This window comes from Centropristis striata, chromosome 8, assembly GCF_030273125.1.
Source record: "Centropristis striata isolate RG_2023a ecotype Rhode Island chromosome 8, C.striata_1.0, whole genome shotgun sequence".
NCBI lineage: Eukaryota > Metazoa > Chordata > Actinopteri > Perciformes > Serranidae > Centropristis > Centropristis striata.
The window spans coordinates 29527952-29553263 of NC_081524.1; the positions used below are offsets into that span (position 1 = coordinate 29527952).

At 39.4% G+C, this 25312-nt stretch overlaps 1 protein-coding gene across 2 annotated transcripts; it reads right to left on the minus strand.

The window, feature by feature from the left end:
• Window positions 1-659: 659 nt before the first annotated feature.
• On the minus strand, window positions 660-24759 carry fbxl4 (F-box and leucine-rich repeat protein 4). Of its 2 annotated transcripts, none has more exons than XM_059339096.1 (9): window positions 24544-24759; window positions 21901-22536; window positions 17459-17795; window positions 14257-14501; window positions 13789-14002; window positions 10681-10752; window positions 8587-8711; window positions 6664-6851; window positions 660-5052 (listed from the first exon to the last, which is right to left on the minus strand). In XM_059339096.1, exons 2-9 carry the CDS (start codon window positions 22395-22397, stop codon window positions 4889-4891), a joined length of 1842 nt encoding a protein of 613 aa, XP_059195079.1. In that variant the 5' UTR covers window positions 22398-22536; window positions 24544-24759; the 3' UTR covers window positions 660-4888. The 2 variants fall into 2 exon arrangements, with proteins under 2 accessions (XP_059195079.1, XP_059195078.1); XM_059339095.1 differs by lacking the exon at window positions 24544-24759 and adding an exon at window positions 24233-24492.
• Between the last annotated feature and the right edge of the window lie 553 nt (window positions 24760-25312).

The window sequence follows — 25312 nt, forward strand, 5'->3', positions numbered from 1 at the left end:
TACAATCTGATTTTCACCAATGTCACAAAATGAGCAATAACCACAATATTTAAGGGTGTAGTAGTACGAAAAATAACTTCGACATAAATTAGCTATTCTTGGTAGTTATATATTAGACGTATTGAGGAAAATCAGGTTGGAGCTTGCAGTCTACTTTACCAAACTCAAAAAGTTGACTTTTTTCTCAACATTGTATTTCAACTTTTTTGCAAGTACGTAATTATTTTTTTTCCCTCCTCTCATTTTTTTTCTCCTACCAGGCCGCAATCCTCTTCCATAATGTTTACTGGTAGTCATGCTGTTTTTTTTATGTGTAATGCACAGCAGCCACCACCAGAGGCCAGTCTTCTCATCTGGGAAACACGGCGACTTACAGGAACTAGAACAACTCCATGCCCGTTTGGGTTTTATCCTGATGATGAAGTTGAGCCAGCCAACACAGACCAAATGGTTCAGTTCGCAGTTTTTTTTTACATCATACTCTGAGTTAAGGATTAATTACATCCAAACTAGATTTGGTGGTTGTTGGACAAGTGAAAAGATTGAACTAAGAGGGGTTTCGTGAGTTAGGTTTCTGTCCAGATTAATGAGTTGTCTCAGATGAGTTAATAAGTTACACACACTCACATATGTAGAGAGAGACACACAGAGAGAGAGCCTGCTGTATCAGTCATCAGCCTTCAGTTTATTTAAAATCTGGTGAAAGTGAAGCACCCAGTTTCATCATGACAGAGGCACAATCTTTTCACACAACAGTGGCTTTCACACTGCAGCACAGGGAGCTTCACTGCATGTCCTACCAATGGCACAAAGGTTGATCACACATCCAGACTGGGAGAAGAGACAATGCATATTCATTACAGAAAGCAGGGCTGTCCCACTCACTCAAGGTAGGGAGCTAAAACAACACAAATACAGGAAGGTCTTAAACTGAACTGCTTCATTGGTCAGACAGTGACAGTTGCTGTACATACTATACATTGTCAGTGTTTTCACTGTGTTGCTATAGTGATTTGTGAAGTAATAGTGTCACAATATAGTTGAAAATACTTCCTGGGTTTAGGTGGGACAGGTAAATGTGATGTTTGCACTTTTTGGCTTCCAGTCAGCCTGCGAGAAGATTTAATCTTCAACTACACGATTTCAGCTCACTGAAGTAACATTTGCATCATCTGAACGGGAAGGCTGGTTTGTCCTAACCACAGCCATTCTGTTTAAAACACAACTGTGACTGAAAAAAAGAGAAAATATATATATTCATTGAATGCAATTTAAATGGGACAGTCCAACATTTGGGGGTTTCCACCCCAATCTATTTGAATTGTGGGCATTCAGGTTTAGCCTAGCTTAGCACAGAGACTGGAGGCAGGGGAATTGCTAGCATCACGACTGTAGCTGGGATTTTAGCTACAAGAGTTAAAAAGAACCCACTGAATTCTTCAATGCTGATTAACTTATTTTTTGCCTAAAACATACATCCAAATATATTGACTCTTAAAAAAATATCAGTCCAAATTTAGAAACCCAATATGTCATTTCAATGTATTCATAGAATGTTAAGTCCAAAAAATAAATAGCTACACAGCACCATCAGAACTGACAAGCACAAATGTGCTTCCAATATTCAGGGTTGCTTTGTGTTTTTATTATGTGATCAAACAGAATACGTTTGAGATCAAGACTTTGCACTTTGCAATCAAAAAATAAGTTTAGACAGCAAAACTATTGACAATTAAACATTTTTTAATTGCAATATTATATTTTTTAATACCAAAAGCTTCAAAACTAACCTATTCACACAGCATATCTCCATACCACCCTGATTCCCAAAAAGCTGGGATGCTGTGTAAAACCAACAAAAAACACAATGCATCCAATTCAGAATTCAGAATGCATACAGTATTTACAGAAACAAAATTTATCAGTTTGCACTTTGTGCTTGTACAGACTTCAACTGAATATATGTTCCAATGGATAAGGAAATGATCACATTCAGTTTCATTTAAGTTTTAGACAATAACTTTTTAGGACTGAGGGTTGTGGTTAGCAAGCTAGTGTTCTGTGTCTGACAAGCCCAATATTAAGAAGAGGACTTTTTGTGATAGTGGATGCTGTCACTGTCACGCACTTGTTGGATAATTAAAACCTCCAAAGGTTACCATTTCTCACACATTGCATTTGTTTCTGCATCTGCAACTTTTGACTTGGGAAGCATATCTACTTCTACAGTTGACAGTGCTAACATAACAGTTTCCCTCTGCCTCCATTTTTTGTGCCAAACTAGGTTAAGTATGTACTTCTAGTGTTTATGATCAGCTCGGCTAAATATGCCAAATGCAGTGAGAGGGTTTCTCTCATTTGGGCAAAAGAAGAACAAAAAATATTTCCCCAAATGTGTATTACTGTTCATATATATTAGGATAACATGTTTAAATTACAGTTTTAAATCACACAGGGAAGTATAAATAAATAGCATTTTGCATATATATTAATTACCATGGCTGATATACAGTATATGGCATTTAAACCGGTCAAATATAGTAGGGGGATAAAGACCAGGTTTCTGCGTATTACTTTGGTTGAAGGGCATAAAAGCAAAGCACTACAATCTATACCACATGGACATCACGCCACATTCAAACAGCAGTATAAGGCACAATATTGACTAGTAGCATGTGCTTTAAAAAAAAAAAACTTCAAGTTTTTTTTCACAGAAATTAAACAAATACCTTTTAAGCACGTCTGCCAGTTTGCAACTGTGGCTTCATAGATTACACAAACTAAATAATCAGGGAAAGAAATACATTTTCACAATCATACGATTAGTGCAACATTCCACACTCAAGAAGCTATAATTTCTCTCGCTTCCATTTGCATCAGTGCTGACTGATCATTTGTCTTGTTTTTGTTGTCTTAGAGCAACACTGACGACAGATGATCTCAAAGCTGACTCGGTCTGTAAAGATGTTTGTTGTGCTGGTTTTTGGAGCAAAATAATTGAAAATAAAAAGGAATTTAAATCGGGTGAAATATTAAAACCCCTGAGTTTCAGGACAAATACTGAGGTCACAGAGAGTGTTTACACTGTCTAACATACTAACATCCTCAATCTACAGTACTCCGTCCCGTCAGTGGAGCTTCATTTTGGTAGTTAATACGTAAGTGGTCAAACAGCAGTGGCAGAGAGCTCAGTGTGAAAGAGAACAGGAAAATCATGCAACATCATGAAAGCACGGTGAAAGTGACGGCTTTCCAAATGTAACATTTATCTTTAGAAACCAAACTCTCTCATTATCACCTTAAAATTATGGAACCAAAACAATTACCAATGAAAACAATGATTGGTATGACCTAATCATACTCATCTATCAATCCAATTACTGATTTACCATTAACTTAAAATTATACATTTTTCCCTTATTTTACCAAATTAAAAAATAGAAATGTCTTTTACAAAATCAAAAATAGAACAATAAAACACCCTGTTTAATTCAAAGGGCAAATATAAACAGAAATTGACCTGCATCAGGCACGGTAGATTTTTTTTTTCTACAAATCTAAGCCAACAAAAGTCTCACGTAGAGTTTAACATGTATTAAACATCACCTAAAATGCCACAATCTAAGTTACAGCTCTTTTCTAATCAGTATATGTAAGGTAAATGTATGGAAACTCACTGGAGCACATTTACTGTGATTGGAGATCTCCCCACAGAGGTTTATGCTATCAAACAACATTTGTTGCATCAGACCGGTCCATCACAGCTGAAAGTGATCATAGTCATAGATCATAGTGAATTAATCACAAAATTTGGATAACTTACTAATTGCTTCAGCTAATTTGCTGCTTTTCTCTGTTTTATATCATTTTAAATTGTATATCTTTAGACTGTCGCACTGTGTTACTTCTTTTATTTCAAATGAGTCAGTGTATGTGTTACTTCCGTCATTTATAGCACATGTGTTAATGAAAATGTTTCAGTCAGCTTTCTCACAAGTTCTCACGTGTTTCAAGTGAAAACATGTTCTCAGGAAATCTCAGGTGTAAAGAGTGTTTCTTTCCAATGTAAGATTGTTATGCAGTGGGCGTGCAGCAACAAATAACGTGAGATACTTGGATTAGGTTTGAGTTTACACAATCCACACAGTGCACTGTTTGAAATAAGGCTGCTTCACACCTTTGTTTTCCCCATTAAAGCTCCTGATACCTTTGAACATGACAGCATCAAGTATGAGTTCTTATAATTAAATCAAACTGGCTTGACGGAGACAGATGCCTTCAGAATGACCCTCATGCGTTAAACCAGCCAACGTGATTGCTGCACATTCTGACAAGGCACTGACCAAGGCCCTGATCTTTAATTATGATACCAGCTAACATAAATATGTGACTACCAAATCCTACTGCAGCTTCACACGTTTTTTAATCCTTCTTTAGTTGTCCTAACAAGATGTTCAAAGGAGGATTGCTCACAAATGTTTTGTTTTGCATCCAGTACCAAGGCATATTTCCTTGCCTTGTGTTGCTTGGCAATAAATAAGCAGTGATTCAGATTGTGGGAAGATGAAGCAGCTTTACTGCGACGACCCTGATTTCAAGTGTCCAAAAAAAACCCAACAACAACTAAAAAGTCTCACTTTCTATAATCCTGTGACTGAGTGTGTAGTTGTTTCCTCAGCCAGTTGATCCAAAGACCTTCCGCACCCAGTACAACTGCTTTATTTACTGACCGCTAAAAGAAGATCTTGTCTGTGATACAGACGCAGGCAGGGCAGCAATCTCCTACAGCATCTGACCTGCCTCTGATTCACTTTAGGGCAGTGTCTGCTGGCAAGCACTTCCCTCCTCTTACTTCCTCTGGACTGTGGGAAATGAGACGATGCCGGGGTCACTGAGTGAAGCTCTTCTTGATGGCCACATTGGGGAAGAGGCCGGAGAGCTCTTGGACGACCCGCATGTCTATCTGTGAACAGAAGGAGACGTCCAGGAGGAGAAGTCGAGGACAAGACTGGAGGAGTTTCTTGAGGGAGCCAGGACTCACCAGCCGCGTACCTGAACGTGAAACAAGTCACATAGAAAGAACAGAGAAATAAATACATGAGATAAAGCAAAAAAAATAACAGCATCTGCAAATTTCTAAATAAATCAAATCTAAAAAATCCTCTGTGATGTCTACAAGTGAAACATAAGATAGTCCAGAACCAAAAAAGCAAGCATCATGTTTACCACATGATTTACTCTCCAGCAGAAAGACCAACCTGTAACTGGTGCATCAGCGTAGCCAGCCTGAATAACACCTGTCATGATACTGTGCTGCCAAGCCCATCACCTTATGCAGCTGGAACTATAGTGTTTGTGCACAGCAGTTACTGCTGTGAGATGCTGTTGCAACTTTGCTTAGTGAGCAGTATTTTATTCATATTATTATTAAGTAGATTATTTTAGTTTCCGTTTGCAGTTAACTTTTTCCCAAATTCTCAAATGAAAACTTGGGATATGTCACAGGCATGTCCAATGTAAAGTGATGCTTCAGTTATGACATAAAAAGCCACAGGAAAATGCAGCCATTCAAAAAAAATGTGTGTTTATCAATTTCATGGCCATGTAATGAGTGAGTGATATGAATGAGTTATCATCATACCAGCATGTACCTTTCACCTTGCATACTGACAGTATATAATGAAAACGAAAACATTAACATTCAATGCTGTCTTAAGGAGACAGTTCACCTCAAAATAAAAAAAATGCACAGTTATTTTCTGACCAGTATGCTGGTAATCTATTACTCAAGATCAAATCAAGATTGTTTCAAAGGGAGCTTCAGAGTCTTGGAGATATTGGCCGTAGGGATGTCTTTCTTTTCTTGAATAAAACAAAGTCAGATGGCACAACATCAAAAAATACATTTGAAAAACTTAACAGCAATGTTTCTTTCCAGAGATCATGATCATACACATTTCATGCAGGAACTATTTTCTTCTTACCAAACTACACTGCCAACCATATCACTGGATAGAAGGGAAGTGTGCAGCTACTCATGGATGCGAGGCTTATGATGGTGACAGCGTGACATGGAAACAATAATGGTGACTTCCTCAGCTGAGCTGTAACGTTAGCCAGCTCAGGTGAGCAAGGATGTCAAACCATTCCTTCTGGGCAGTGACGGGTGTAGTATGGTACAAAGACAATAGTTCCAACATGAAACTGCTCACAAAATGGTCTGTGGGTTATCTGGAAAAACTGGGCCAGGATTTCTCAAAACAGACATTGCTTATGATTTATGATCAACATTGGGCAACTCACACCAAAACAACCTAGATTTAAAAGTAGCACTACAGGTAAGAGAGAAATATATGTATTTTTAATATTTTTTTAAATATATATAATAAAATAAACAATTCAATAGAATAATTCAATATAAAAGGAGAAAAAAAATGTAAACATGACCAACCATTTGTTATTCACAGATGTGATAAGGGCCATGTGTGAAGGTGAATGTTGTTGACATGACGCAATATTACGTATGGAATGTTTCATATTAGTGTGTCTTTGAATCCTGTTTGATTTAAACATATCAACAGCTAAAATCAAATACATTTGTTATGAACATCATTACAAAATAATCAATAGATGACAAAAGTTTGTGAAGAGATATTCACATACCCAGTATGTCGAGGTGCTGCAGTGAGGGGCAGCTGGCGGCCAGCTCCTCTACGTCTGAGTCGCACACAGTGCGGTTGGCAGTGAGGAAGAGTTTGCGCAAGCGGGGCAGGCTGCGGGCAAGGTTCTGGAAACATCCAGTGCTGCTCTGCAGTGTAGGACACCAGCCCAGGTCCAACTCTTCCAGCAGCCTGAGCAACCACAGAGCATGAAGGAGAGCACTGAGGTGACTCAGTCCACACATTCACACAGTCACTGAAAACAGATTAGCTCTGCTTTGCCTTTGGGCTCCACAGCTGCAAGATTTAGTTGTTTACCTTCATAATGTGTTTAGTGCATTAAAGCCTGCAACCTTAATACATGGGGCTTATTTGAATGTGTTGCCTCTTCAAATTGATAATAACAAAGCGCACTGCGAAGTGACTCGCGCATGCTCACTCTTTTATGTTAAATCTCGACCTGAAAAGATCCTTTACTTCAGTAAAAGTACTAATACCACACTGTGAAATGACTCCACTCCGCTCATTTTAACTACCTAATAAACTTTTAAGTGGTTTAATTTATAAAAATGGGTAATCATTTTAAATGTATCATGTTTTTCATTTTAAATCTTGACCTGAAAAGTAACTAAAGCTGTCAGCTAAATGTAGAGGAATAAAATGTACAATATATGTCTCAAAATGTAGTGGAGTAGAAGTATAAAGTTACATTAAATGTACATAAAAGTACCTCAAAATTGTACTTTAAGTCCAGTACTTGAGTAAATGTACATAGTTACTTTCCACCATTGCTACCTGCCCCTTCTAACTTATACATATCAGTTAAGAGTCCTCCTACAGACACTGTATGAGGATTAAAGGGATAGTTTGTGCATTATTATACAAAACTTGGTACAATTATTGTCAATGCCCTCCTGAGGATAATCCTTTAAGGTTTTATTGATCGGCCCCTAGGTGGCACTGTGGTGGCAGTCTAATTTCATATTTGGTACCATGGCCACATTTTAACACTTAAGGCAATGAAATTCATAGGAGTGGTATAGACTGGCCCCTATAACGCACACACCCCAACGGCAGCATGCCCCGACACGCGTGTACTGCGAGGGCCCGTTCAGTACTGCTTGCAGTCCTAGTTATGTCATGGTGTGGCCAGGGTGCCAAATATGAAATTAGACTGCCACCAGAGCGCCACCTAGGGGCCGATCAATAAACCCTTCAAGGGTTATCCTCAGGAGGGCATTGACAATAGGTATACCAAGTTTGGTGTTAATCAGACCAACCGATTTGGAGATATAAAATACTTCATTCTAAAGAGCGCCACCTAGTGGTCATCGGCCAAAATTTTGCACAGAGCCTCAGAGGCTCATGGGGAAGTAGGATCTTGAGTTTCATGTCATTCAGACACACCAATATGGAGATATGCAACACTTCGTGTTTTGTGTTGATAATAGCGCCACCTGCAGGAAGTTGTTATTTAATAACTTGAGTATTCTTTGGGTTCAGCACAACAACAATTCAGCACAACTCAGTGAATGCGTGGATATAAGGTTTTTGAATGTGCGATAAAGTATGTGGGAGTTATTAGCCAAGACGCACTTTCCTTTATTAAAGCGCCATCTAGTGGTGGAAATTCAGGATGACAATAGATTCTAAAAATTTTCGCCATTTATGACTTATATTTAAAGTTTCATGAGTTTTTGGGTATGTTTAGGCAGTGAAAAATGCGATCATTTGGGTACAAGAATAATAAAAAAAAATAATAATAATCATTCGAAATACAATAGGGACCTCGCAGGTCGTTGCCTGCTTGGGCCCTAAAAATAAAGAATCATTAGAAATACAATAGGGATCTCGCAGGTCATTGCCTGCTCGTGCCCTGAAAAAGACAAACTTTGTTTACAGCACTGAAGCCATTGGTATTGCCTACCTGCAGCCAGAGACGAGCTCGGCCAGGCCTCGATCAGTCAGGTTCCTGCAGCGCCACAGGTCCAGAGAGCAGAGTGAGCGACAGCGAGCAGCCAGCATACTGGCCACAACATCATAGTCCTCAATCTGCAGGAAAGATGGGCAACAGTTAACAACTATTCATGCTCTCTCCATCATGTGTTTGATGCTTTGGGAAAGAGTCTTTGGAGGGTCCACATGATGATGATTTGTAATGATTTGTAAATAATGGCTGTAATGGTTCCTGTATTGTGCCGATCCATCAAGGTCTGGTGGTCACGGTGCAGTGGTCACAGTGTGACTGTCATAAGCAACGTTATCAAGAGGAAGAGATTCTGTGGTCTTTGCTTCAGCTATTATAGGTACCATAAAATGTTCTTGCTCTTGTCAGAATTCAATAATTTGCCTTTAGGAGGAGACTGGACAGCACTGAGAAAATTACACTGTGAGAAGGAATGAAGTAATGAGTGAGTTAGTACTCATTTTCCTCCAATTGTCTTGTGAATTTTGAGCAAATGTTTGAAATGTGAAGATAATAAAAAGCTGATTAGCTGCATTAACTTGTTTGAGGGACATAACCTGACTTACTTTAGACACCTTGTCCAGATTAAAGAACTGATTTGTGTTTGCAAGGCTGGTATTGTTCTACGGTATCAGTTAATGTTGGTCATATTTCATCCTTTTGTCCAAAGAAAATAAATGCAATTTAACATCCACACAGTCAGTGCAGGCACCCTAAGCATGGAAATAACAGCATGCAGAGCATTTCTCTGAGTTAGCAATGGATGGATAATAACTTTTGATAGAAAGAGTTGCATGGTGTTGCATAGCTTCATTACCAATAATGACACTTAAAGCTTAAGAAAAAGCACAACAGACACTGCACTGAAATGTTGAATTTCCATTCACCTTCTCTCATTAGCTACGTGATAATTTGCATCAGTTGGATGGAAACTAAACCAGTGACAAAGTGGTTTGGTGAGTTCCTGAGTCACTCAGTCAGTCAGATCGGGTGAGTTTGCACATTAGACAGTCAGTAAATGATATGTTTGTGGTGCATTTTACTTCATTTTTCTTTTTAGAAAAATATACAATAACCCCTTTATCGGTGGGGGCTCAGTTTTAATACTACAGTGAGGATACTGGGATCAACTGTATTCATGTGTGATGATGTTAGTCCCCATAGCAGCCATTTCATTGTAGTGAGGCCATTTTCCGAAACTTGACCTCACTGTATAAAATGACTTGCTGTGACCTCTAGGATAATCACAGTCTCATTAAACTTTACAGCTACAAACTAGAGACCTAGAGCATTCAAAGGTTTCTCAGCAGTTACCAGAACAGAAGTGCTTGCCTTATAATCCCTGAAAAATGCAATAGTTGCAGAAATCTCTAAAAAGTAAAACGTCACAGCATGGCTTTTTCTATGGATTTTTCCTGAAAGTCTTGGTGTCTTTGAGTGTAATTTTGAGGAATATATGACAATTTTTATTCGGGTAAACAGTAATGTAACACATTGCATTAACCCAAATACTATAACAATTTTTGAGTTGTCCAACAGACATATGCAGACAATACAGCTAGTTTGCTTAATTTGTATGAGTGTAAAAACAACAATTTGCTGTTTGCCTTCCACTTCAGTTTTGTGCAAATTAAACAAACAAGATATAATGTGTTACTTAGTGAGCATTACAGTTGCTGGTAGGCAGATTTTGTTACCTTTGGACAGAGCCAGGCTGGCTGTTTCCCCAATTCCAGTCTTTGTGTTGAGCTAAGCTAACCAGCTGCTGGCTGTTGCTTTCACAGATTTGATTCAAATTTAGAGCCAAAGATGGAAAATAAAGTATTCACTTAAACTGTGATCAGTGCCATTATCACTGCCCTTCGTCTATTTTACACCCAACCAGTTTATCGTTAGCAGCTCAATTACTGCTACACTACTGATGTCTCCGGCATCTTTTGGACAAGCTGCTATCCAACAAGGCCACATGGTGGGTTGTGTAGTTAGCAGACTGTGCTTTACTTGGACTTCTTCCTGTGTGTGTGTGTGTGTGTGTGTGTGTGTGTGTATTCTCACCCTCACACAGCTCCCGAGGCTGAGGTGTTTCAGCTCCATGCAGAAAGTCAGGATGCTCAGGATAGCCGTTTGCTATAGAGACAACAAGGAAAAGAACAAAGAAAGAGATGTCATTTTACTTACCATATGTGTTATTTTTGCCTGCTATTGTATTTGAATATTTTTGCATAGTAAAGAGTACTGAAATTGTATAAATTGGGTACGACTGGAAAGCTGAGACTCTTGTGGATTCAAGAATTATTTATTTTTTTACCTCATTGTACGAAATGACCAGGTGAGACCTCTAGGATAATCACAGCCTCATGAAACTTTACAACCGCAAACTACAGGCCTAGAAAGAGAATTCATAGGCTTTCCAAGGTATATTGGTATATTACTTTATAAACTTTTTTTTCCCATTGTGTTATGCTGAATGCCATTAGTTTGTTATCGTTAGCAGATTCCGTCTCAACGGTAGCTAGTGTTGCACACTGTTGGGGCTGTAGGGGAGCTAAAGAGAGGCAAGGTACTCAGGAACATGGATACCGGTCACATCCTTTGGATGTTCTCAGTAAAACCTTACAGAGTGCTTTACATAGAAATCAGTCCACATGTTGTGATAGGCAACCAAGAAAGTCTGGGGACACTTTAAAACTTTAAAAAATAGATGTTTTTTAAGTTACGTTACAATCCGTTCACCTATTGGCAATATTAAGCCATTAATACATAAAGTACTTTACATTGTACCTTTAAATAACTTTTGTACTAGAGCTATGTGTTCACCAACAAACTAAACCCCAGACATATTATCTGAGTGTTAATCTAAAAGTTATACATTAAAATAACAATGATCATTTATATACCAGTAGCATGTCGCTTCATGTCATCCAAAGTTCCTCCTAAGTGATTTCCTGTCGGCTGCCTGGGGCACTCTGGGAACACTTATTGTATTTAAGGGAATTTAATACAGAGCAACAGCTAGTTTTTATGTCTCCTCACAAAGTCAAGCATAGTGAGGACAGAGACCTCTCCAGTGACACTGCAGCCTGGATAGAGATATGGGAATTCAACACTGCAACTGCCAACACAAGTACCTTAGTGGAAGGAGAAAGTGTCAGACATGAAAGTGAAAGCCTTTTGTGTGAGTGTGTATGTGTGTTTAGTGCGTGTGCTTGAGTTGCTGGCATCTTTATAAACGCCTCTCTCCGGCGTGCTAGCCATTTAATTAGAGCAGTGACAGGGTAATGACAGCTGAGATGTCAGAGCCTCAAACAGACACACAGCTTGCTCTGTCTGCCTGGGTATAAACAACCTGCAGCATGCTGCCTGGCTCCACCGCAGAAACTCTACACTGCCTCGTGCCCACAACGTCGCTCTGAAACATGACAAACACTGGAGAAACGCTGAGGTGTAACACTAAAACACAATACAGCCGTTTTACACGTCAGACAGGCCCGAACCTGAACACACGCAGTACGTGTCCCGTACTGTGTCCCGTGGGCTCGGAGTTGACTCGGTTCATCTCAAAAGAAAACAACATACACCCAGCCCAAAACATGTACCATCAAATAAGCAGTTAATGGGGATCATAAGTCTGCCATTAGGGCAGTTTAGTCAATTAAACAAAAACGTTTTGTTTAATTGAAGTTAAACCTTTAATATATATATTTTTTTCTTATTAATGAAGCTATTCTTGTCCAGACTTCTGAATTTTTCTACGCCACCAAGTTAACTGCTTTATATGGCCGTGGGGTACTTGCAATTACCCAATCAGCACTAACAACATTCCCAAGTTGTTGTCAAGCGTTGTCCAGCTGTTTGGAAGAACTAAGGAGGAGTAATGAAATTAATGGAAACATTTTCCTAAATTATTTTGTTAGTGCAAGGGATAGATTGGAAAGGGGAGGCAGAGGGGACAACATGCAGCGAAAGGGCCCTGGCCACAAACCCGGGCCACTGTGACAGAGTTTAAGCCTTAATGGGGCGGCTGTGGCTCAGTTGGGAGAGTTGGTTGCCCCCCAACCGAAGGGTTGGTGGTTAGATACCTGACCATCGCAGCCTACATGATGGTAACAACAAAAATAGCTCATAAGAGTTTAATTTAAGAGCTGATATCTAGCCATTTTCCATGGTTTTCTTGATAATAACCAAAATCATTATCAAGAAAACCATAGAAATGGCTATAATGGATATCTTATGAACTATTTTTGTTGTTATCATTATATTTGTCCAAACACATGTACCTTTGGTTGTACGAGGCATTAAAAATGAACTGAAGAAAACAACGGTGGTCTAATATTTTTTTTCCATGACTGTATATTGTTTTGTAAATAGACAGATAAAGACACAATCATCTCTTCTACCAACACTAGATTAATTTGCTCTGCAGAGGTTCTGCAAACAAGTGACAAAATGATTATCACAGCAGCAAAACTAAATTGATTACAGGAACTGTCCTAGATTGTGAACGAAAAACAATGGAGCTGTAAGGAATGTGGATTGACCATAAAATGACTTACTGTAAAGCTAAGATGCTCATGTTTCTGTTGTGTAGACATGTTGACATCCAAGCATTTCTTCTCTACAATGTTAATATGAATATTAACCAAGCAAATCTACCGACAACTTGCATATTTTACCAGCATTTAGCTTGTGGATGGTGCTTGTACGTGGGTACCGTTTCTGCAATATTTGCAACAATACGACAGTCAATACAAAGCACATCAAACATTCTAAGACTAATTGTTTCCCCTCAAATTAGTGCTTAAATAGTATAACACAATCTTCATCAGTAGATGAAGATTGTGTCAGTCAATTTTCCCGTAAAATTAGATTATTTTATTTACTTTAACTTCTTCAAAACCTACAGACCCTACTGTAACTTCTTGCATGACATCTTCACTACTGACAAATGGCTAAAAAAAAAGAGAAATGTAGTCTTGCTACAAAGTTACTAAGCAACCTGTATATTCTGATATTACAAACAGCCATGGCAGCCATTTGGGATACAAACGTTTCAATAACCACTTTACAGTGCACCTGTTGTATTTGGACAGAACAGATGTACGGGCGCAGGTGAAAGTGTCATTTTGATTGTGGTTTCCCAGATACACTGTTGACAGTGCCTACCTCTATCTTGGTGCGGTAGAGCACCAGCCGGCGGAGGCGTGTTAGTTTGGAGATGTGTGTGAATGCCTGCGGGTGGAGGCGGTCGCAGGAGGACAGGTTGAGCTCCTGTAGCCCGGGACAAGTCTGAGAGATGACCTCCAGACAGGCCTCATTCAGGAAGTGGCAGCAGGACAGCTCCAGGCAGCACAGGCTGAGACCACAGGCCTTCAAGAAGCTGAGGGGGAGGAATACATGGAGAGAGAAGACATGAGAGGACGCAGAGAGGAACGTATTCATCCCACATTGGCAACCCACTAGTCTACCTGTCCCTATTTTAGACAATAAAGCCTAATTTTGTCATGAATTACAGGAAAAAGTTTTCAATCTATTCTCTTTGTCTCAGCATGTCCCTTCGTCAAAACAAATCCTTGTGAGTATTTGTTAACACTCCAAGGTCATCTCCCTGTCTTCTCACGCTGACAGTCTGACCTGCTGAAGCCGGTCAGGGTGAGAGCTCCACGGTTGCCGGTCCAGGACAGGTTGAGCCTCTGGAGGAGGGTGCAGCGGCTCTGCAGGTGTCCCAAGGAGGCGTCACTCAGCCGGGCCCAGTAGGGCTGCAGACTCAGCTGGGTGTACTGCAGCGGGTCGCAGCAGTGCTGGTGCAGCAGCTTACAGCTCTGGGCCAGACGGCAGAGGTCTGGCAGGGTCAGGTGGCTCAGTATCAGCTGGATGAGCTGTGGATGGAAGATGGGGAGACGGGGTGGGAGAGGAGAAAGGAGGATAAGGGGGACGGGGAGAGGGGGGGAGGCAACAAAAAGAAAGAGAGGAGACAAAACATAGGGTCGTTAGGTCTGGTAGGAGAACACAGCCGAAAGTATAAGACAGAAGACTAAAGAGTAGTAGAAGCTGGAAGAGAACAGAGAATAACAGAGTAGTCTGGAGAATGTTAATTGCGTCCCCTCTGTCAGGCAGATCTAAATAGTGTTTATCTGGGACACAAAGCACTGATAGCAGGATCAGTGGAGAGGTGAGCCGGCTTGTTTTGCACCATGTTCGTGTGCCTCTTATAGAGAAAGAATGACTGTGCTCGTGTGTGTTGCAGTGAATTAACAATACACGGTGTTCAAGCGGGTATCAGCTGACAGATAATAGCTATATTGTGTTTCTGAAACAAACACACGGCGGTTGTGAAGACTGCTGTTAATGGCAGCGGTTTGGAGAGGAGATAAGAGAACGAATATCAAGAGTACCGCCGGTGTTTTGAAGCTCGCCTCAAACAACATGATACGTCTGTATGGCATGAAAATGACTCTGTGTCCGTGAGTGCACACAAGATCAAGTGTCAGAATGAGTCTAAGCCACAATATTCATGTGTTTGTGTGGAACACTGGTTAATACAGTGTTCATATTCTCTCATATAATGATGTTAGGCCTAGAGCTGCTAATGACCTTTGAGTTTATTGTAAGTTATGATCATCAGCAGCATTCATTTTGTTTAAAAAAATCTACATAATACTGTGACAGATGATCCTCTGAAGAATTGTATGGGATAAGGCAACAAATTGAGGCTACACTGATTTTTCTTTTTCCAGTACTCTACATCAGGTACATTCAGTGGAAATGAGCTACAGCTTGGAATGCAAAAACAGACATAAAACTGATTAGTGGTTTAAAAGTAGTTTATAAAGCAAATATGACAAACATTCTCCAGTTCCTGATTCTTAAATGTGAGGATTTGCTGCTCCTCTCGGTTTTAAATCTTTGTCAGCTAGATATGTTTGTTTTTTGGACTGTTGATCAGACAAAACAAGCAATTAAGAACTAGTTTGTAAAAGTTACAGCTACATTCTCCAGCATCAAACAGCCATCTGCCCCACTCTTCCAGAAACTAAAAATCGTATCTGTATTTGACATCAACTGGCTGCAAATTAGTGAAATTGTTTGTAAAGCCGTCCACAAGACTGAAAGCTTGCCCACATTTTTCTGGGAATAATTTAAGTTCAATTAAGATATTCACTCTTACCAATCTAGACAGTCAAGCCGCCTTCAAATCCCTCCTGTTAAAACCAGTCTCAGTCAATTTTTCAATCAAATATAGGATTCATACTGATGCTCAGCAATAATCGCCTCACAGGTCAGTCCCTGTCACAGCTTCCAAGTTAATCCCTAGAACAAGAACAAGAACTGAGGCTCTGAGTTTTTTGTTTGTTTTGTTTGCTTACTATGTTTATTTGGGTTTGTGTTTCTTTTCCCATGTGTGTGTGTGTGTGTGTGTGTGTGTGTGTGTGTGTGTGTGTGTGTGTGTGTGTGTGTGTGTATGTGTGTGTTATATGCCATTAACTTTATATTTTGTCATTAATTAGTTAGATTTAAATGGTAATAAGTTAAATTATTTATTTTCAATAAAACTAGTAGACAGTTGACCTCCTTGCACATCTTGCTCCTCATTGTGCTTATATGTAAAAAGCACCTTCATGTCTGAGATTTACTGGCACTTGCTACAAGGTATCCGATGGAAATTTTGACCTTTAGTAGTGCTGTGCGGCTATGTATTTATGATTTTTTTTAATTAAATATAAAATCAATTTAGTTCATTTTCGCAAATCAGCACCCACAATCATCAAATAAAAAACAATTGTAAAACACTTAGTGTTATCAATGTTCAGATGAGTGAAACTACAATTATGAACTGAGTTTCTGCTCTGTCCAGCAGCAGCAGAGATGCACTGCAGAGGAGCAGGGGTCAGACTGAACTCATGATGAGAGGTGGCGGAGGATTTGCCGTCAAACGCGCCTACTTGTTGTACCTACTTATAATGTCAGGGTTCGTACAGCATTTTAAGAGTAGAGTATTTTCCAGCACTTTCAAGGAACTCAAACTGAAAATTTCCAGAATCTGGAAGCCATCACATCTTAATTGTTACTATTAATGTAATTGGGAAAAATTAGGGGAAAGAGCAGATGGTAACTCTGAGGACAGCATGGAAGTCGGCTCCTGTTGACGGGATCATTTTATTTCAAATATTAAAAGATTTTCAGTTTACATGAGTGATTGTGTAGATGAAAGAGGAGATTATGTTCAAAATCAAGCATTATTCAAACACTAGATTAAAAAAAAGAAAAACTTAAGCTTTTTCCAATTTTTCAAGACCGCCAAATGAGCGTCATCAACAAATTTCTCTTTTTGTAAAATGTCCAGAGTTAATGAACGTGTTTATCAAATCGGTGGAAAAATGTCCTCATTGTGGCATCCCGAGCAGAATGTGCCAAGAAATACTGCAACACACCTACAAAGGCAGTGAAGAATCTGGTAAACACAGATGGAAACAACGCAGAACTTAAAAGGCCGGCGTTGCAAATTAATTATGTGGAAGTGAAAGCATTCAACATACTGTTAGAATTCAAAGATATTCAGTGAGTTTTTGGTGAGTAATACTGAACCCAAACATTACTTTAGTTTGTTTAGTTTGTATGACATGGAGTATGAATGGTGGAGCCTCCACCATAAGTACTGGTGCAGGACCTCCTGTGTGGGGACACCATAACCAATTATTTATTATTATTATTGTTTTTACTTCCAATGTCCCTACAAGGAATTAGAAGATAATTTCTAAACAGCAAAAATGGAAATTTGTTGTCTTCTCCCGCTCAGGCCTGAATGATTCAGTGTATCGTATAGGTCTGTAATCACCTCATAGGGCAGTTTGTCAAAGAAGCCGTTTCCTGTCCTCTGCTGCTTGATGTCTCCTCCTTGTCTGAATGGACCTCCCACATCAGACAGCTCCTCCTCGCTGTCACTCAGGTCATTAATGTCGATAATAGGCATCTTATAGAGGGCCAGCATTGGCCTCTCTTTGACCCCACGCAGGATCACAGCGTCCAGCTCGGTGTAGTAGTCCAGCAGGGAGCTGTTGACCTCCAGACGCAGCAGGTTAGTGGGGAAGCTGATATGCTTGATGGTTGGAGAAAACTGACGTGCTTGGGGTGTCAGCACCTTGGTGGGCTCCCCTGACCACAGCACTTCCCACCTGGACAAGAGAAGAGATTTACTGTAAAGCCACAACATGTGGCAACATCAACCACAATTGAATTCTCACTGAACTTAGGCCATCAGTATAAACACTGATGATTTGTGAAATCCAGTATACATGCAGTGTATTGCACACAATCCACAGTATCTGTGCAGCCATTTATTTAAATGGCTTTAACCCTTTATAGGGCACTCCTGGAAATTGAAAATATCAACCCTGAAGTGATATTGGAGAATAATGCAAGACTTTTTGCAAAATATTTCATTTTTATATTGCAAATCGAGGTCAATTGTCATTATTATTATTATCATTATTATATTTATTATAGTCTCTTTCCCACAGCAACCCTAAATAGACAATAACACATCATTTGCATCCATCACCACTTTATCTTTTACCTTTAAACTATTTATTATCTTTTTAGACTACTTATTACATATGTGTAATGTCTGAATGTCTTTCTTAAAGCACCTTATATATGAGAAGCACGCATAAATTTAGTTGTATACTATTTTAATACAATGACAATAAAGAAAAGCTTGAATCTTGTATGATTTACTGATTGGCTCAAGTTACCAAATATGGTTCTTTGCCTGATAAAGGGTTAAACACCTGACAACATTCACAGTCCATCAGGATTGCATTTTGGTCAATACAATGTCAGATAACGGTAATGAAAAATGGCTATCCCAGATGATTCAAGCTGCTGGTAATATTCCTGTACATCGAATAAGCCATCATCATATTTACCATTATAAATATGATTATTTATTAACAGGTGCATCTCAATGAATTAGAATATCATAGAAAAGTTTATTATGTCAGTAATTGAATTCAAAAGGTGGAAATAACACATTATATAGACCCATTACACACAGAATGCAACATTTCATGTCTTAATTTATATAATTTCTTCTAATTATAATGATTATGGCTTACATGTAATGAAGACCTAAAATGAAGTGTCTAAAAAAAAAAGTAATATTACAAAAGACCAATTTTAAAGAGTATGTTTAATATGGAAATGTTGGCCTCTGAAAAGTATGTCCATCTACAAGTGCTGGTCAACGAATTCGAATAATTTGAAATAGTGCAATCGTTAAATTCTTTGAATGCATTTTTTGTGCAGAAAGCAAATCAGGTGTTCACCGCACCTGTCCTACTCGTTAGACTAATCACAGAACTCGTTACCTGTAAAAAATTTGCTCAGCTGAGCTTTCCAAAAGGCCCATTTAGGCCATTTAACTGTGACACTGTTGTTTTATTGAATTAGAATAATGGAGAAACCGTTTCATTGAATTAGAATAATTTTTATTATAATTAGAATCATCACTTTCTCAGTATTTTGTGGCTGCCCCCTTGGCTTGTATGACTGCCTGAAGTCTCTGCGGCATCGATTTGACCAGCTTGTCGCAAGTTTCCGCACTCACAGCTTCCCAGGCAGTGGCGATGTTCTGCTTCAGTTGGTCCAGCGTAGTAGGCTTTCTGTCGCGAATTTTCCGCTTGACGATGGCCCAAAGGTTTTCAATGACATTGAGGTCAGGCGAGTTGGCCGGCCATGCCAAAACTTCAAGCTGTTTTTTAGTGAACCAATCTTTGGTCGACTTTGCCGCATGAGCCGGTGCAAGATCCTGTTGAAATATGAAGTCTTCTTCGCCGAACTGTTCCTCAACAGTCGGAATCAGGAACGTTTCCAGAACATCTTGATATACGGCAGCATTGACAGTCTTCTTGAGGAAGCAGAGTTTCCCTACACCTCGAGCGGACATGCATCCCCAGACCATAACGCTCTGGGGAAACTTGACGGATCTTTTCACGCACTCGTGGTTGTAGGTTTCGCCACCACGACGACAGACACGAGGACCTTGGTCACCGAAGCAGATGCAGAAGCGTGATTCGTCACTGAAGACCACTTTCTGCCAGTCTTCAGCAGTCCACTCGCCGTGTTCTTTGGCCCACTTCAGCCGTTTCGCCATTTGTTTCTTGTTCAGCATCGGTTTTACTGCTGGAACGCGAGATTTGAAGCCGAGTTCGCGCAGACGACGGTAAGTGGTTGATCTGGAGACGTCAGCGCCGGTCTGCTTGTTCCACAAGTCGGTGAGCTCGGAAGTGGACTTGAACCGGTTGCTGACTGCGATCTTTCTCAGCTGCTTGTTGTCGCGAGCAGAAGTTTTTCGGACGCCGGAACAGTTGGTGCGCTTGCTGCAGTTTTTCTTGAGAGCTTTGCAGACGGAAGACTGGCTGATGCCGAGCTGCTCAGCAATTTTAGTTTGGGTCAAGCCTTGTTGGCGAAGGGCTTGAATTTGAGCCACTATTCCGGTTGAGAGGTCGCGCTGCTTACCCATGATTGATTTTACAACTTAGAAATTCTACTCAACCCTGACTTTATACTGCACAGTGAACACTCTTCACAGAAAACAAAAATTCGAGCATTTATTCTAATTCAATGAAACGGTTTCTCCATTATTCTAATTCAATAAAACAACAGTGTCACAGTTAAATGGCCTAAATGGGCCTTTTGGAAAGCTCAGCTGAGCAAATTTTTTTACAGGTAACGAGTTCTGTGATTAGTCTAACGAGTAGGACAGGTGCGGTGAACACCTGATTTGCTTTCTGCACAAAAAATGCATTCAAAGAATTTAATGATTGCACTATTTCAAATTATTCTAATTCGTTGACCAGCACTTGTATATGCACCCAATACTTGTTTGGGGCTATTTGACTTGAACTACTGGAAATGGACTTTTCCATCAAATTCTGATTTATTGAGATGCACCTGTATGTGCGGCTGTATAGACATATCGATGCTAGGATGATTCTAGCTCACTGTTTCTGAACTTGTTCTGTATGCCTCATGCACTGAATCCAATGTTCTACGACCTCTGTGAAGAAAAAGGGTTGGACTTCACCATGCTGCAGTGACAACTTCACAGATTGATGGTTTGACAAAACCAGTAATGACTCGTGAAGGATATTTTAAGGACAGTGATGAACTACTGTAGCAGCCTCCTGCTTTGCAGTGCTGACTTATAAAGGATACAAGTTATACCATAATTACAGCGGGATTTGAACAGACTGTTGTTGTTGTTTTTGTTGTTGTTTACATTGACCTGATAATGACCTTATATTCCTAATCAGTTTCCCATACACATACTGTTATTGTGCGAGAAAGACAAGCCTAAGAGAAGAAATGTTTTTTTTTTTAAAATACAGGAATTTCTTTTTACCTTGGAGTTCACTGTAATTATGACTGTCCAACAATTGCTATAATATGCTGTATGATATCAAAAAGAGATCAAGGATTCATTTAAAGCAAATATATATTTAAATTAAATCGTTTTTATCAGGCAAAGCAGCTATCACTTAAACCTATTATCCTCTGTGAAATCCAAAGATTTAGCACAATTCCACAAATTGCGATGTTTTTCCACAGCACCTCACAGGGTCATTAGAAGCCCAATTCATATCAATCTGTTTGTCAATCAAAGACCACTTTCTACTCTCACTCTAAATTATCTAACCACCCAAAATTACCTGCTGCAGCGTGCATAGTACCCTCCTCACAATTTTCTCTTCAAACTATTGTCCCTTAGACTTCAGACTTACATTTGCACCTTTTGGCTTCACTGTTAGATACCTCTGCTGGGACACTGTGGGAGTTAAGACTATTTCCTATAGTAGCCATAAACATTATTTATTTAGCACGTTCAATATCAATACCATGATGTGTTTCACAAAAACAGGAAAACAATAAAGGAAAGCCAATATGATAAAGAATACAAATGCAAGAAGCTATGAGTTTGCAAGAACATAATAATGCAAGTAATAAATACAAATAATACAAATAAGGCTGGTAATGTCTCAAGGGTTCGTTCCAAAAACTAGAAGAAGGTACTGCATGGTTTTCCTTGTTATGTTAGACAACTACAGACTACAGAACAGCTTCTTTCCTCAGGCTGTCTTTTTTTTTAGCTTGTGTAGCAAAAACAGGACAACAACTTTGCTGCGCAACTGTGTGTTTTAGATACATGAACCTTGAACTAAAAATGTCCTTTGGAATGCTGAGAATGACTAATGATGGCTTCCAAGAAGTTGTCTTTACCTGACATCAGTAGGTGGGTTCTGAGAGAAGGGGTTGTGAGAGCAGGCCAGAATCTGGACGATGGCTCCAGGGTAATAAGTCTCAAGCACCTCCACTGCTGTGGGGTAGACGGGCTCCTCGAAGCCCAGTTCAATATAATCCTGGCTGTGGAAGCCTTTAGGGGTGCGACGGAAAGGTGGCGGAGCACTGGCACATTGTTCCCACCATGTTCCGTAAGCTCTGAATACAGCCGTCTGAGTGAAGTCTCCTGAGCTGGGGTAGACGTTAGGTACCCCGGCCAGGTTCCACATGGTGTAGGACATGCTATTCTCACTGCCATAATGGGAGCTGAAGTCGAGAACTTCCTTGGCATACTGCTCCACCTCCACACTGACCGGCAACACCGCCCTCTGGCCGGACTCCACGGCCCGCCGACTGGTCAGAGCCTCACCTCGAGTCCCACTCCTGGAGCGTCGCCGCAGACAGATATAGTAAAACATGCTCAAGAGGGTTAACATAGGGAACTCTGGGGCTGATGGGGGATGTGGGGAGAAACGGAGGCTAAAGGGAGGAAGAGCCTCCACCTACTGAAGGGACACTGGTTCAAGCGCTGGAGGTGTACAAAGCGCAGGCTAGAGGCCCGGCTGCATGCATGACCTGTAGGTTAGGCAGAGACAAACACACGTAAGAACACCATAGAGTACAACTCAACACAATTCTGAATGTTGATCCATTTCACAAAATAGGTTAAGGGGAGGAATGTGTTGCAATTACATTAGTAGCTCAACATAAATGAAAGCTTTCCCAAATATAGAAACACATTGAGAAAACACCTAGGGTTAATGTGGTAGGTGGGGACATTGCAGCTGCACTATCACCATCATGTTTATCAGGTCAAACTAGAAAGGTGTGATAACACCTAGGATGCCAGAAACCCAAAGGCTGTTGCTAAACATTTAGCATCACTTATTGTATAAATACAATAAGTGATGATGATGTATAATTTGTCATTTCATTAGTAAGACCTCAAAAGGGACAACCTGTGAGATGGGGAACAGTCCCATTTGCAATATTCAAGTAGGACTACACCCACTGGATCAATCCCAAATAGTTTGACAGGTCTCTTAAATACTTTGTCAACACTTGAGGACAACTAAAACAAAGTTTTTCATGTTTACAAATAGTGATAAAGTTTTAGCATGATAAATTGTTGTATGCAAAAATAAACTGTTATATGAACAGTTTCATACGCCTCGGCGTCTGCTCAATGATACTGTAACAGTTAACGTTGTAAACATTAGTAACTCTGATGTTAACGTTATTAGGGAAAACAACACATAGCAGTTCAGGCTAGCCGGTTATTAGTAAGCTTTATCAGTTCAACTGAGAAATATATGGATATGTTGTTTAGCATCAGATCTGTCTTGTAAAATGTCATCTCTTCTCTGACTTGTTTCTGTGCCCTGAGGACACTAGCTAGTTCACGCCAACTGTGCAAATGTAACTTACACTAGCTAGTTATCCTAAAACCTCGTCTTAATTTTCTGGAGTCCATCTATTTATTGAAAATACACATGTTTTATTTAGAGTAATAACTTTATTTATATATGATAATATGTAGACAAGCTGAGAAAGCCAGTTGAAAGTGCAATCATTTGATTTTTTTTTTTTTTTAAATGTGAATTTTCTTTCTAAAACAAAAACTTACTATTTTTTAATTTACATGGAAATAGACTGTTTTGTAGTTTTATTATTTATTTATTTTTTTCTGCTGTTTGTGTGTATAAATGTTTTTTTAATGGTACATTTCCATAGTCACCCTTTGCCTTTTGTTTGTATTTTCGGTTCCTGGCAGCTTTATACTTTGTTAATTAAAATAAAATGAAAAATCTGACTGATAGCCAAGTTTGTGTCGAGAAAAAGGAGCCATGCATGTGATGTAAGGACAGACTGAAAGATGCTAAACAGAAACAGGATGCATAGGAAGTTAACAAATTTGAACCAAAATCTCCTGGAGGTTTAAGGTTACTTTAAATGTATTTTCAGTTGTAGCTTTTAGCTACATACCACTAACATAAACTACAAAGAAGACACTGCTACTATTTGAAGACTACAGTTCGGTACAAACACTAAAATGAGTACTAGTCCAGTAACATTATCCAGACAGGTGAGCTGCCTCCTTCAGCTTGTGTTGTTTGTGTCAAAGCTGCTGTTAGTTGGCTATAGCTAACGTTAGCTAGCCAGGCTACCTAGCCTACAGACAAGCTGAGCTGTCAAAACATGACTGTTAGCTTTCTTCTCTAGCTTTGTAAAACAGAGCAATCAATGAGAACGGGACATAGTTTAAATTTACGGTAAACGTAGATCGATGTATCCATTCATGAGGATCAATCCTCTTCGTCCCTTTAACAGGAGATTTCAACCACCAAACCACATTCCTGACGTTTACCGTGTGGTGCCTTCCAGAACAGTGGGACAACACAGACACTCAGAGAGCGCACATTATAACCAAACACATAATCTGGAAAACAATGCCGGAACACCGAAGCTTTGTATGGTATCTGGGTTTGAGACGTTATGTTTAGTAAACAAAGTGCATTTCGGCCAAGTTCGTGTCGTCAGCTGAGAATAAAAGCGATAAATTCTGCAGAACTCCAATTTTACCCTTTTCGCTGTATCGATGCCGCAGTAAATAGCCGAATGTCACATCATTCTTTAAAAGTTAACGACAGAAAATACATTGTAGCACTGCCATTAAGACGTCAAAAATGAGTCGCTGAATCCAAAACAAAATATGTTAAGACGTCTGAGCTAGCTACGTAGGAACCATAGACTGGTAGGAACTTTAAAAGCCGCATCACTTCCGCACAACATTTTTTATAAACATCCGGTAGGTAGCTGTTAAAAAGCAAAGCATTCTGGGGACATCAGTTAACCTAGTTGGACCCCAGGAAGAATAGCTGTGGCTTTGCTGCAGCTAATGAGGATCTTAATAATAAACTAAACTAAACTAAACCTATCGTCACCCTGTTAAAACAATCGCCTGACTAATTTTTTCAAGTTTTGCAGGAAAAAAAACTTCACCAAAAGTGTAACATATCACACATCATTCAACTGCAGACAGTGGGAGTTAAGAAATGAAATGAAAATATTTTTTTTAATTTAAATAAAAAAAATTAAAAAAAATTAAACTAAAAATTATTAAAAGTTCTTACAGGTCCAGACTATACTTAGATATTGATATGAACTAAAATACGAATAGCAAAATAAAAAAAAGACAGGAAAATAAACAAAATAAAACAGCAAAATAAAATAAAACTTGTTTAGGCTGTAAAAACGTAGATAAAGGTTAAAATGTATACATAGAAATAGTAAATACATACATAAAAGCAACAATAAATAAACACCTGTGCAAAGCATAGCAGGAACAAAA

Coding starts and splice junctions, on each gene's coding strand:
- fbxl4 (XM_059339096.1), bottom strand. CDS start 22,397: ATGTTAACCCTCTTGAGCATGTTTTACTATATCTGTCTGCGGCGACGC. Junction 10,753..13,788: donor TCTACCGCACCAAGATAGAG/GTAGGCACTGTC, acceptor TTGTCTCTATAG/CAAACGGCTATCCTGAGCAT. Junction 5,053..6,663: donor GCAGCACCTCGACATACTGG/GTATGTGAATAT, acceptor TTTCACGTTCAG/GTACGCGGCTGGTGAGTCCT.